Source organism: Propithecus coquereli, unplaced genomic scaffold (genome assembly GCF_000956105.1).
Source record: "Propithecus coquereli isolate 6110/MARCELLA unplaced genomic scaffold, Pcoq_1.0 Scaffold214, whole genome shotgun sequence".
NCBI classification, from domain to species: Eukaryota; Metazoa; Chordata; class Mammalia; order Primates; family Indriidae; genus Propithecus; species Propithecus coquereli.
Window position 1 is genome coordinate 3,932,603 of NW_012146523.1, and position 15,049 is coordinate 3,947,651.

Here is a 15,049-nt window from a genome sequence, read left to right on the forward strand (position 1 = left end):
AGAGATTAAAGGGGGCAGTATTCATAGAACCTCCAGTCTGCACTATTGATGGGCAAGCAGAGAAAGGGCAAAGGGAACACAGGCAACACAAAAGCAATGGAAGGAGAGGGGCAGGGTTATTTTTTTACCCCAAGAATGCCCTTCAGGCTAAAATAGCACTTATTTTATATTAATGAATCATGGAAATACACAAAAAGGCAAATCTCTTCTTCCACTTAAAGCTGAACAAGTTGCTTAACATCATTACAAGTTCAAAGTGAGGTCTATTTTTCAAATATCCCCCCTATAAAGATTTCAACTTATAAAGAGAAGGGAGGGCCAGTGAATGTGATGAACTTTGCAGGTTTCCTTGGCTGTGAGAAATAGTTGTTCTCAGACTTCCCCATTGCCAGGGCTTGCTACAGACTCTTCTCTCCCTGTACCTGAGAATCAGTGTGCTGCTCTGCAAACATACGTGGGGAGCCAGCCTATCCACACAAAGAAAATGGGCTAGCATCCCACAACAGCAGGAAGTCTGTGGCTCATCAGACCTGGAGGGGATGGAAAGTGGGACTAGATAGAACCTCCAAAAAGAGATGATTGAGTGACTAGAATGTCTCACATTCACAGACCGATGGGTGCACATTATCATCATCAGATGGGATTTGTTGTTTTTCTTGTTGTTTTATGCTGTGATTAGTCCAGATTCTATGAGGTTGGTATTATTAACCTACTTTTGTCGATATAAATTGAATAGTCGCTGGCATTTTAATAGAAATCAAAGGAGGCAAAAATATCTTTACCAAAATTTGCTTTTATGGAAACCTGTCTTGCATTAAATAAATTGTGCTTTTTAAATTAAGAATTGTAATCTAAAAATCTTCCTTCTGCGTACATTTTGCTACTGCATCTAGCAATTGGCATGGACTCCCTACACCCTGACTGTGTATGGGAACATTCATAAATATTCAAAGTATCCTTTTTTCCTGCTGGAAACACCATACTGCTTATTCTAGCAAGTCCACAAAGTCGGCTGTGTCCCCAGTGAAACGCTTACACGTCATGTTGACCAGCTTGTCCACACTGTGCTGCTCTTCTCCATAGCCGAGGTACTCATTGGCCACAATCTCCATGTACTGCAGGAAGGATCAAACCAACAAGCCATTCAGAAGGGAGAAAACCAAAAGCACACAAGCAGGTGAGGGACAAGATTGTGCAGTTCTTAAAATGAGCTGTAGGTGGCACAACAGATTCACCAAATAATCCTCAGTGCTCCTGGGCACTCATATGCAAAAGGTGGTTGAGTTTCTGAATTCTTTGCCTTTTCTTTCATAACATGAAGTTGAGGGAGGGACCTAAAGACTGTGTAAAAACTCTCAAGAGTCTCGAAAATGACTTGTAATTGAATAGGTTTCTGGTGTAATTTGGTATCCAAATATAAGACACATATAAAATGTAAGATACATATTATATAGTACCTAGAATTTTAATTCTAGCTTTTTAGAATTTTTATGACATATTACATATATTTTATTGACTTGTTTTATAATATCTAAAAGTATATCTAATAGCATACACACAGTTAGCAATAATCAGAATAAAATGGGTATGGGGTAGTCTGATAATTCCCACTGTGGATAATTGAATATAATAATTTTAAAAAATAGGCTCAGAGAAATATACATAATTTCTGATATTATAATGGAAGTTAAAGTGAATAAGAAGATCCCTTACAATATAATATTATGAAATATTATTTTATTAAATGAGGCCAACCTCCAGCCAATTAAAAAAATTCTTAAAAACAAAAAGTAAACATAAATCAATATCCTAAGAACAAGAATACAATAAAATAAAATAGATTTAATGTTAAATTGTCATAAACTTAATCTCTTATTAATAATTCATAATAAGTTTGAAGGGCTTCAGGCTTATTATAAAAATCATTCTGTACATACTGGGCTGTTCCAATTCAATAACATAGCCATAAATTTTGTTTTATTGTATTAATAAATGCAAGCCTTTGAGTTGCTCAGCATATATATTCATCTGCTTACCCTTCCCTAGTAGTTAGCAAAGCAGCAAAATAAATGAAGTCAAGATTGTCCCTTACTTTGTCGCTTATGTGTTAATCTTTTAGTGAACACAATAATTCTTTTTGTGTGTCAAAAATTTTTCAACATCTTTATAATCAATATTTTCTCCCACCAAATGGTATGTACAATACTGAGAACGTGGGCCTGCCAGCCAACACCTATTTCTTGTAATCATTAACTCAAGACATGTGACCTTTTTTTAGCACTTTCTTATTTCAGCAGGTTGGGTAAAGTGAGCCTGATGAGCCAGAGCGAAATGTCACAGGTCCCTGCCTGCCCTGTGAGTACCACGGCTCATGCTCACACTTACCAACTCGCCTGCTCCTCCCTGAGGCAGGCACAGCATAACATAAAGAGCCGTCTTCTGTCACACATCTATTTAATTCTTGCCCAGAGCATGGCGCAAAATGAAAAGGCAAGATCAGCCACCACAAAAGGAATCTTACCTGAGCAAGGTTTCCAATCCCACCCAAGCTATGGAGTATTTCCTAATAAAATAAAAACAATAGAACACATATAAAAGATGAGGGTGGAGGGGGAAGTATATTTTATATGTAACTTCTCTACTAAGTCATAAGATTTATATTTAGGTTTTGAAGGTCCACACTCTAACAGGAATATGGAAAATTTAGTGTTTGTCATTCATACTACATTTAAGAGAAACTTTGAATAAATAGGAAAGCTGAGTTGAGATTAAGAGAATGAATATGTGCTCGCAATTGCAGCCTGTCTCCTCGTTCCTCTTACTTCCTCTTATGGCATCAGAAAATGTTAGAGCTGGGAAGAGTTGTTAGATTTCATTTCATTCAACTCTCTGATGTTACAGACAAGGAAAACCAAGGCCCAGAAAGGTAAACCATTTTGCCTAATTGAAGAGCCTGGATGAGAATAGCATCACCATCACCGTCTCCCAGGAACTTCCTCTAGGTCTTTGCCTCCTGTGGTCCATGGACCAGCAACATCAGTATCACCTGGGAGTTGATTAGGAATGCAGAACTTCCCACCCACCCCAGACCTGCTCACACTGTGACTTTGAACAAGATCTCTAGGTTATTAGCACATACGGAACAGTTTGAAAAGCACTGCTCTAGTAGATTACAGGGCTTCTCCTTAAAATTATTATGTTAATTGTCTTATTAACCCCATATTCTAAACAATGTAAGAGTAATCTTTGCACAGTGTCTCCTGATATGGGACTTTAAATCTAATTCCCAATAAGTAGACATTTTGATACACTTCTGAAGCTGCTCTGAAAGTGTTAATTAGAGAAGAGGAGAGGTGGGAGGTTGAAGCTGTGAAAGGGACCAGCTTGAAACTCTACTAATCCTGAGTGTTCTTAGGTTATCCACATTGGCATTTATTTGCAGGCAAATGTTTTCAGGTGGCCCTAATCTACTTAATAAAGCTGTATTGACATCTCTCACCTTACTTAACATGCACACAAGGAAGTTATTTGAAATATAAACACCAGCCATCATTTCGGTTCTGTGAAATGCACAGGGACGAGTACATGAACATGAGAGAGAACAATCTAGTTCTGCCATGAAATAGACCAGGTGGACAGGTTGGGGAAGAGGCACAGGTTCTGAAGGCTTCCTGCGTCACAGTTTCCTTACTCTGTGTAAGAGGTAAACTTGGAAACACTGCACATACTCATGTCTAAAGTAAATAAAAAGAAATATTTGGAATTCAATTCATAATGAATTGTTCTATGACTACCTACAAATTTGAAGCTCATCAATCCTATTCACTCTAGAAGAACTATAATTAAAGAATATAAGAATATTGTATACATTAACCCTATTTATGGTAGAATGTTTTACACATATAAAAATAAAAATAACATTTAAAGCCACTTATATATATTCAACAGATTTTTTTTTTCATTCTTGCTAGGGAAAAGCCCTGGGTTAGGCCCTGAAGAGGACACAAATATGTAGATAAGCTTATGTAGGTGAGCATAAAGTAGTACAAACAGCTAGAATTTAAAAAAGAATAAGATAAGTGTCGTGATGCACCAGAGTGACACCTCATTTCCTGCTGAGAGGACTGAAGAAAACTTCATACAGGCGGTGGTCTCTGAAGAGGGATTGGAAGGATGGATGGATTTGCTGAGACAAGAAACAGGAAAAATAAAGGAAACCCCAAGCTAAGAGAACAGTAGGCTCAAAGGTACACAGAAATTGTATAGAGAAAACATCAAGACATTCTGTAACTCTGAGTAAGCAGCTCCATAAGTTTATGAAAGGCATTATTGGGAAAAATATTAGAAAATTAGGGTGGGCTCAAACTTTGGGAGGACTTACATGTGACCCTGAATTTGAACTTTTTCACTCAGACCATGAGACCCAGTGAAAATGTGTGAGCAAGGAACTGGACAGAACCAGCTGTGAGGACTTCCTCTAGTCTTAAAATGGACTGGACAAGGGAGAGAATGTCACCTGGGAGCCCAGCTGGGAGTCGGTGGCAGTGAGAATAAGAATGGAGAGAAAGGGATAGTCTTTCAAGTGATATGACCAACTGGGCATGAGGACAGGCTGGAAGAAAAGGAGCAAAGTAGAAGACATCAGCCTATTTGAGCGTGGGTGACTGGGGATAATGACATAATTAACAGACACGGGGGAGGAGTGAAGAACAAACTGGGTTAGAGGAGAAGACTCAGTTTTGAACATGCCAAGGTGCTGATGGGATGTCTGGGTGAAAAAAAGTACAACAGTCCATGGAAAATGCAGTGAGGGCAAAACATTGAAATCTAGGAGTTGTTCACATGAAGGAGATTCAAATTTAAAGCTTTGGAGTGGGCAAATACCAGGGGAGAGAATAATGTTTAAATGATTGGCCATGGTAACATTATTTTTAGATGTAAACCATGACAATAAATTTATCTATCCAATAATATTAACAACGTGGGAGTAAGTCAAAGTTTTCCAAACTACATCCTGGAAACAGCCGTTTTATTTTGCACAGTAAATGGGATTAGGCATTCTACAAAAAAAGAAAGAAAGAAAGAAAAGAAAAAGGGTTTTATGCTCAAATCAGCTTGGGAAATGCTAGGTTAAACAGAATTTAACAAACTCTCCTCAGAGCCTTTACTATGCTACTGTGCACTGTAAGTCTCCAAGGGGGAAAGTTAGCATGCAGATTTTCCTAAACATCACTAACCAAAGCACACTTCTTTTCACAGAGCACGTATTACTCATGTGGAATACAGTTTGAGAAGTGCTGCTATAAAGTATAGGAATGGGAAAGAGGCTTTCTCACTCTTAGAGAATTTCATTGTTATATACTCGAGAATTTAACCTTGGTTTATGAAATGAACACTTTCCCTCGATGCTCCTATGCAGAGTGGAGCAAGGCCAGGAGACTGTTCACAGATCCACGGTGTTCCTTGTATTTTCTTTCCTTATACCAATGAGACTGCTCTAACCCGAGAGTGTAAACTGAAGAAAACCATGACTACAAGATATGCATACACCAGGGCATAACAGTTCTTGCTATTGATCTGAAAAGCAAATATAACTGCAATCTCAGATTACGGTAACACCTCCTGTATGCCATTTTAGACCTCAGCATCTTCCCCCCATCACAGGCCAGAGGGTCAGAAAACTGCATTCTATACTTCTGAGGCTAATAACCTGGAGAAAGTTCCCTAGTCAATCTGAATTTCAGTTTAATCTATAAAATATGAACAATGTCCTTGCTCTACTTTGCTTACTCCCTTTTTTCCTTTAAAAAAAAATAGAACCAATAATATAATATTGGTAAAAAGTATGTTTTAAAAAATAGAAGCCAAGCACAGTGGTTCATGCCTATAGTCACAGCTATTCAGGAAGCTGAGGCAGGAGGATCACTTGATCCCAGAAGTTCAGGGATAGTCGGGGCAATATCGTAAGACCCCATATCAAAAAAAAAAAAAACACCTTATGCCAAATGCCAGAATGGGGGGGAGTGTTTGTATGCCACTATTTTTACCATGGCCAAAACATCATTTCCCTTTAGGCACCCTCATCTTGAGCCTACTCAGTAACTAAACCAATGAATACTGAACACACTGCAATAGGTTTTAACATGGAATCACTACCATGACCATTTTACTCCTCTATTTAGAAATCATCAGTGGCTCCACACTGCTTATTCCTTGGTCATGATTTTAACATCACTCTATGGACTGGCCTTTACTTCTCTTCCCAGGTGTATAATAGTAACTACTCTTTTAAAAGGTTTGGTATATTAGATTTGTAAAGGAGTAAAAGGGAAAAATAGAGATGCTTCTATAGCTTCCTACCCTGAGTCTGAGGAAATACAGTGCCATTAAAAGAATCAGGAGTTGATTCTGAAGGTTCAAGGATGAAGGGGAGAATCGAAGAGCTCCATTCTAAAGTTATTGAGTATAATGTGCTACAATCATGGTTCTCAAACTTTTGGTCTCAGAACTCCTTTACCTTCTCAAAAATTACTGAGAACCCCAAAGAGCTTTTGTCTGTATGGGTTATAGAGTATTGGTTTATATTTACCACATTAGAAATTAAAAGTGAGAAATGTTAAAAACACAAGAATGCACAAGTACATGCCCCATCAGCTCCCAGAGCCATGATGCCATCACACGCTGTGTGGCGTAGGGAAAATTCCACTGCAGACTTCTGAGAGTGACAGTGAAAAGACAAATAACATCTTGACAATATTTTGAAGATAATTTTGAACTTGTGGAACCCCTGCAAGGGTCTCAGACACTTGTAAGCATTCCATGGACCATACTTTGAGAACCACCACACTATTGGGTCACCGAGGTAGTTGTCTAACATGTCTCTGGAAATTTGGAACTTAAAGGGGAAATCTGAAGATATGGACTTGTGAGCAAAGAACAAAAATAAAAGACAGTTGAAGCCAAGAGCTAGGAAGATACTGGAGAAGATGATAAAAGGAAGAAAAACTTTGAGGAAGGTTAATATTTAAGAAGACAAGATTAAGAGCAGGAGCATGTAAGAAATACCCCAAAAACAATGAATAAGAACTAGAGGTTCTCAAGGTCAGTGAAGGCAAAGAGAAAATGTAGTAAAGGGTGTCTCCTGCTCAGGAGAATTTGGGGAATGTAAGGACTAAGAGAAGGGTACTCAATTCAACGATCCCTTTAGTGTTGTTTCTAATACAAGTGCAGTTTGGGGGCTTTTAAGATTTTCTCTTTATCCTTGATAAGCCATGTACTATGGCTTCACTATAATGAGTCCAGGTGAACACTTACCTTTATCTTCCTTGGAACTCCAACGACACTTGAAATCTCAGTACCTATGTCTGTCTTTAATTCTGAAAAAAACTCTTAGTCATTATATCTTCAAGAATGGCTTCTCGGGCATTTCTTCTAGTCTTTTCTTGCTGGAGCCACCCTTAAGTATATACTGAAAGCTCTGTGTACTGGCAGGCAAGATCCAGTCTACAAGCCACCAGTTTGCAACCTCTAGGTCAAGGAATGAGGGGCTAAGGTGTGGTGCAGTATGGTCTATTTAGATGGCTTCCAGAGAAAAACCTGTGCATAGAATTCAATATGCAAGTTATGCAATACATCAGTTCTGATGGAAAGAAAGTAGATTCATGAAACATAGCCTAACCTTTAAAGAAATGTAGTAATGAAGGTAAGAAAAAGACTTCAAAAAAATAACTGGATGAGGAAAAGGAGATTTTTATAAGAGAAAATAGAAAGGGAACCACTGACACTATGAAAAAGGGAACAGGTGGAGGAATAAGCCTTGGCAAGCAGAAGGAATATTACTTCTGAAATAAGAAGGAAGTAAAGTTGCAGGATAATCCAAATATTTCAAACAGCAAAGAGCAGAAAATAAGAGAGCTCCCACTGAGATAGCTCCAATCTTCCCTGTAAAACAGACAATGATGATGTAATTTGATGAGACCAACGGGGACAGGAGGGGATTGGGGTGAGAGAGGTGCAAATGGTTTGGAACAGCCACTGTGGACCCTGCAACACTGATTCAACGAGAGAGGGCAGGAATGCATAGCAATGGCAAAGGCCTGCTGAGACTCACTGGCGTAAGTCATAGTAAACCCCAGCATAGCTTTGTGATTTCAGCCAACAATTCCTGGCAACTCAAGATGTTAAACAACTGCCTGAGCACATGCTCTTCTGTGTGAAGAGTGCCAGGGGGCAGAGACTCAGGGAAAATTCCCTTCTGTGGAAAGACTGGCAATCAGGGGATACTAGTTTAATATGTGTTTTATAAAATGTGTTTATAAAATCTCATAAACAAAGTGGTCACTGAATCTTTTCCTTTAGAGGGCAATACAATCAACCCTGTTCCAATCCATCAAGAACTGGATTAAGAAAGGCAGTACTCTAGATGGGAGATCAGCAGAGTAGGGCACCACTGTCATCAGTTTTCTGAACAAACAGAACATTTCTAAAGCAAATATTTTTCTAACTCCGACAAACCTGAAAACTGGATCTTCCTCCTTGAATACTTTTATTAACATTACACATATAACGTTTTCGTCCAAACTAAGACACATCAGGAGTAAAGGAGGGTGCCGTTAACAATTAAGTGGGAACAATGAGCACATACTGAGACTGCTCCTGGCAAAATGAAACATATGGCCTGGCCTTATATATGACCCAGAGTTGCAATGAGCAGCTCAGAAATGTATGAACACGCAGTTCTATATGGTTGGTCATGGGAAAAAAGGATGCTACCTACTCAGAAAATTGTGAGCAACCAGGACAGAAAGCTGTTTGGAGGATGCCCAGAGTCATATGTGCAAAGGGGTGTGGTCAGCTAAACAAACTACAGTAACGCAAGACCAGTTTAGAGCGTAGTGTGAGGAAGGAGGTGATTCTTCTAATGGAAAGACGTGCAGTGACCATGAATGCCAGAAGACTCAAATCAGAGAAGGCTGTGTGGCTGGTTGGTACCAAAACACGTTTTGGAAAAAAATGGCTACTTTTCCAAACTTGGCATTTACAGGAAACACATTGACTCAAGACGTCATCAATAAAATTAAATCCAAAATAAAATATCTGAGTGGTCTGAGCTTCTTTATAGCTTATGAGGATAGGGCATATAAGGAGATACTTCTTAGGAAAAATAATAATCTGTGAAAATTACAGAAGCATGCATGAATAATGAGAACCCTCCTTATATATTTAACATCAGCAAACAGAAACAATGATCAATAAACAATCTTCAAGCTTTGGGGAAATGATTCTCAAACAGTGGTCCCCTGACTAGCAGCATCACCTTCACCTGGGAACTTGTTGAAAATGCACGGTTTCAGGCTCAACCCCAAACCTAATGAATCAGAAACTATGAGGGCGGCCCCAGAAATCATTAAGTCCTCCAGGTGTTTCTGATACACAATCAAGTTTGAGAGCTGCTGCTTTAGACAATCAGCTATTTATCTACCAGCTGAGACTGGAGGAAACACTTTCTCAGTACAGATAAAATATTAAGTAAGCTTTTCTTTAGAGCTTCACTGCTAAAGCACTAAGTCCTTGTTACTCAAAGTGGGGGCCAGGGATCGGTAGCAACAGCATTCCCTGGATGCTATTAATAGTTAGAAATGAAGAATTTTGGATCTCAGTTTGCACCTACTGAATCAGAATCTGCATTTAAAAAATCCCCAGGTGATTTCTATGCACATTAAGGTTTGAAGGGCACTAAATTAGAAGCAGCACATCAAACTAACTAAAGAGAGAAGCAAAAGATTCTTGACCTCAATACCCTCCACTGAGAGAAGTGGGAAACCCCTTGCTCACCTCTAACGCAGAGTCTTAGGCTAGAGGTTGAGAAGGGATGAACTCTGGAGCAGCTACTAAAGCTGCAGGTCCTGCCTTTCCCACGGGCTGTCTTTAGAGCCATAAGAGAAGGCCCCTGCTTGTCACTGCTGACTTTGACCTAGTGAGCTGTTTGGCTTTGAACATGCTTGAAGATGTGGCCAAGTGTACACCTCCTTAATCTGTGAATGGCTTAAAATGACAGGTAGCAATGAAAACATAGACCAAAAATTCAATCCACTTAATCTCATAATAATGTAGTAGAAATATACAGATTTTTTGTCCCTATTAAAGCACTGCTCTCAAATTTTTTTAAATAGTAGATGAGATACTTCCCAAATATGGAAGCTATTGAGTTGTGAAAGAGAAAAACAAAGTTAATATGGACTGCTTCAAAGAAAAGCCCATTCATTTCATCTTTATAACAAGTAAAAAAAAAAATTATTTTTCCAACCAACCTGGTAACATGGATCCCTCATTAGTAGCCTCAGACAGATTAACACTCTCAGAAAATGAATAGATGGGGCTCGATTAACCCACTCTCTGAAAGAAGAAAACAAAAGAATATGTTCATGTCTAAAACCCCAATGTGACAGTTCATGAACAGTGCAAGACTATGAAAGAGTATAAAGAGCACATAACAAGCAATTCATTTATTTGCAATTATTTGACCCATTTTATTTAAGCCATCTTTGTCACTATGAAGCAAAGCCCCTCCATCAAACTTACTTAGTTTATGTCATTTTAACTGATTCAGTAATGTTTCATGGTACCCCCAGATCAAAAGAAATAGCTAAAAGTTTCAAAAATTAGTTAGGTCCAACTAAATAATAATTATGTCCTAACAACTTAGTATCCATTTGAAAACATAACATGCATATATTAAAGTTATGTTCATAACCACACTTATTTATTAATGGAGTGTGTGCACCTGTGGACATGAAACTTCTCAAGCCTAGGAATCAGATTGGACACCACCATCCCTGTTTCCTCTTCCACCTGATTTTCATAGGATATTTGCTTTTTTTTTTTTTTTTTTGAGACAGAGTCTCACTGTTTTGCCCAGGCTAGAGTGCCGTGGCATCAGTCTAGCTCACAGCAACCTCACATTCCTGGGCTCAAGCAATCCTTCTGCCTCAGCCTCCCGAGTAGCTGGGACTACAGGGATGCGCCACCATGCCTGGCTAATTTTTCTACCTATTTTTAGTTGTCCGATTAATTTCTTTCTATGTATAGTAGAGACGGGGTCTCGCTCTTGCTCAGGCTGGTTTTGAACTCCTGAGCTCAAACAATCCGTCCGCCTCGGCCTTCCAGAGTGCTAGGATTATAGGCGTGAGCCACCGCGCCTGGCCAGGATATTTGCTTTTTATCACAGCAACTGCTGAAAACCCAGCTTCAGAAAGATATGCCATCATGTAAAGGAAGGTAGCAGGATCTAATGTTGAAATCATTAAGTACCTTGAGTAGTTTGTGCTGTGTCTGATGGATGTTGAGTAACACTGTGTTTTCCTTGAAAATGTAAAATATCCCATGCTGCCCCTGGGAGTTCTCTGCAGCCCCAGAGCACTTTGGTGCTCAGTTTGGGAAACACAGTGATAAAGGAGGTTTTTAGATCAGTTTCCCCAGAAGCAGACCCTGAGATGAAGATTAGTGTACAAATTAACAATCAAGGACATGCTCTCAGGACAGATCAGTAAGAGAGTGGGGGCAATAGGAAGGGGAAAGGGAGAAATCCAAGCAAGCATACAATTTCAGGCAAAGCCTGGCCTCAGCCTGGCTCTGCAGTGGGGCTCAGAGTTGTCCCATATGGAGGGAAGGACACTGGGCTGTCACATTACCGAAACCACTGCCATTGGCTGAGAGGAGCAGGAGGAACCGAGGGCACAAATTTCCAGGTACTCCCACTGGCTCTCTGTGCTGGCAGGCAAAGCCAGGCAAAGCGTACTGAAGGAGCCTGAGGTCAGTGCTGGCTCTGTTAGACAGGAAAGCGCCAAAACCAACAGGGCAAGGATCTGAGGGTTCTGGGCAAAGCACCAACATCATCCTACAGCTCTGTATTGAGACTCAGCAGAACCCTTTGAAATCTAACTCACAGTCACTGGAGGAGTAATATTATGACAGACACCGAAGGGTATTTACTAAAAGTCAAGCACAAAGGCAACTACTGAAACCAGGCCTGTTTGGAGGGGAAAAAAATCTGGATTTTTGTTTCAAACAATGACTATGTCCAATATTCAAAATACCATCAGCAGATTTCTGAAGAACCATTTATCACTTCACTGCCATCAAATGATATAAGTACCCATGTACCCACTCAAGAGCATTTTGAAAGGCCTTTAAATTATATTTCTTTAGCAAAGAATGATTTAGCTGCATCCTTTCAAGGATTTTTAAAATAAAGATAATTGCCAATTTTGCTGTGTTGTTGAAGGAAGCAGACAATGCCCCAAATCAGAGGAGATCACAGGGCCTTGCACCCAGTAGCTACTCAAATATGCATTGATTGATCAACTATCTGATTTAAACCAGTGTTGTAAAGGTAAGCGCATATGAGTTTCAGTTTAAGTACCTTTCACTTAATGGATTAAAACCTAAGGGAGCACAGCAGTCAACACAGAACCCTTCCACTTACATGCCTTTATAAGCTCAGAAGCTGAGGTTAGCTCAGAAGTAGGAAGACAGGGTGGGGATAGTCTATGCTCTTTGGTGACAACCATCATCCCTTCCCGGCCTTCCTGAGCCACTGCGAACAATTTCTATGTTGTCATTCAGCTGCACTGTGACCAGTTAGAGCTGGTAGTAAATGCAGTCAAAATGTTAAAGCTTTTCAGTTGGCTCCCTATGTTGCTACATAGGCTGTAGAGTGTGCAAGATACAAGGTGCCTTTCACATCAGTTTTTGAGGACGCTTGTACCCGAAGAGTTGGAACAACAGAGCCCCGACTGAGCCTAGAACCCACAGCTTCCTGAATCTCAGTTTGATAGTCAGCATGTCTGAAACTGATGTCATGAGCTTCCCCACAAGCCAGATCCTCCCAGTTTTCCAGTGACCAGACCAAAACCCTTGGTGGTGTTCTTGCCTCTTCTATTTCTCTCATATCCTTTGTCCAATTCTTCAGCAAATTCTGTCAGCTCTACCTTTAAAATATCTATCTCCACAGTCTGACCACTTCTCACTACCTCCTGCACCACTATCCTGATTCAAGCTGCCATCATTCTTTGCTTGAACTATTGCAAAAGTTTCCTATCTGGCACCCTGGCTTCCATCTTTGCTCTCTCCCATCTGCCAAGGTGATCCTGTACAAACACAAGTCAATTCATGCCACTCCTCTGCCCAAACCATCCAACACCCCATCTCACTCAGAATCAAGCCGTTCATACCATGGTCCACAGGCCCCACAGGAGCTGGCACCACATTATACCTCTGGCCCCATTTCCTTCCACCCTCCCTTGCTCACTCCCTCATCACACAGCTGGGCCAGAGCCAGTGCCTAAGGTGCTCCCCATGACAGCCTTTTGTAGCTTTTCGACACTGGAAACTTGCAGAGAATCAGAAAGATGTTCTCTGATGTGACATGAGGCCAGATTCCTGCAGTTGTTCTAACCACAGGACATGTTGTGGTGCAGAAGTGGCCAGGACAGCACAGATTGGACTCCTGGGGTGAGGAAGGCAGGCTGAGTACTGTCGTGCACTGGAACTTGCTATTGTGGGTGCTGCCTGTCATCACCCACAGAAGGCAGTCCCAGCCAGGTGACACTTGTCTCATACTGCCCTCCAAGCTAGTCCAACAATGATGCTTGGCGCACATTTTAACAGAAGCTTGAAACACAAAGTGCCTGCTATTTCATACTTAGCCCAGAAAAACTGAGGGAGATAATGGAAGCTATTCCAGACCAGACTCCACATAATTTGTTTTTATTTCAGCATACTACGGGGGTACGAATGTTTAGGTTACATATATTGCCTTTGCCCCACCCGAGTCAGAGCTTTAAGCATGTCCATCTCCCAGATGGTGTGCACCACACCCATCAGGTGTGAATATACCCATCCCCTCCATCCTCTTCCCCCCTCCCACCTGCCTGACACCCAATGAATGTTACTATTATATGTGCAGGTGTTTATCAGTTAATATCAATTTGATGGTGAGTATATGTGGTGCTTGTTTTTCCATTCTTGTGATACTTCTCTTAGTAGAATGGGCTCCAGCTCTATCCAGGATAATACAAGAGGTGCTAGATCCCCATTTTTTTTTTGTGGTTGAGTAGTAATTCCATGGTAGACATATACCACATTTTATTAATCCACTCATGTATTGATGGGCACTTGTGTTGTATCCACATCTTTGCAATTGAATGGGAGAAAATAATGGCATGCTACACATCCGATAAAGGGCTGCTAACTAGAATCTATATAGAGTTCAGGAAAATCAGCAAGAAAAAAAACAACCCCATTAAAAAGTGGGCAAAGGACCTGAACAGAAACTTTTCAAAAGAAGACAGACTAATGGCCAACAAACATACAAAAAAAAAATGCTCAACATCTCTAATTATCAGGGGAATGCAAATCAAAACCACAATGAGATATCACTTAACTCCAGTGAGAATGGCCTTTATCGAAAAGTCCCAAAACAATAAATCTTGGTGTGGATGCAGAGAAATAGGAACACTCATACACTGTTGGTGGGACTGCAAACTAGTGCAACCTCTGTGGAAAGTACTATGGAGATATCTCAAAGAGACACAAGTAGAATTACCATTTGATCCAGCAATCCCATTACTGGGTATCTACCCAAAGCAAAAAAAGACATTCTATAAAAAAGGCATCTGCACTTGAATGTTTATAGGAGTCCACATAATTTTTCCCACCCCCCCCGACCTCCACAGCTGAGCTGGTTGTGTATCCAGCAAGAATACATTAAAGATCTGCCCCTGTTCAAGTGGAGCAATTACTTGAGCTATGGATTCAAGCTATCCATTGCCTGGCTTGTCCCATATTGATCCTTGTCCTCTGGTGGTAGAATTCAGCTTTGTCTCCTCTATGGTCCTTTGAAATTCAACTCTTTCCCCAAAGCTGCACATCTCAAACCTGAGTGCATGAGACTCACCTCCCTGGAAGGCAGGATGAACATCTATAGTCATTGCCACTGGATGTGCTATCCCCCCGCCTAGCCCGCTTACACTCCATTCTAAGCCACTTG

General features: G+C 40.4%; 1 protein-coding gene across 1 annotated transcript in view; it reads right to left on the reverse strand.

Annotated features, from left to right (window-relative positions):
• Positions 1 to 15,049, reverse strand: part of NEK10 (NIMA-related kinase 10) — a 225,985-nt gene that overhangs the window by 177,783 nt on the left and 33,153 nt on the right. The window contains exons 7-9 of the mRNA XM_012644543.1: positions 10,311 to 10,395; positions 2,522 to 2,563; positions 1,037 to 1,115 (exon numbers count right to left, since the gene is read on the reverse strand). Of these exons, the coding sequence (XP_012499997.1) occupies positions 1,037 to 1,115; positions 2,522 to 2,563; positions 10,311 to 10,395 (206 nt within the window). The remainder of the gene's footprint in view (positions 1 to 1,036; positions 1,116 to 2,521; positions 2,564 to 10,310; positions 10,396 to 15,049) is intronic.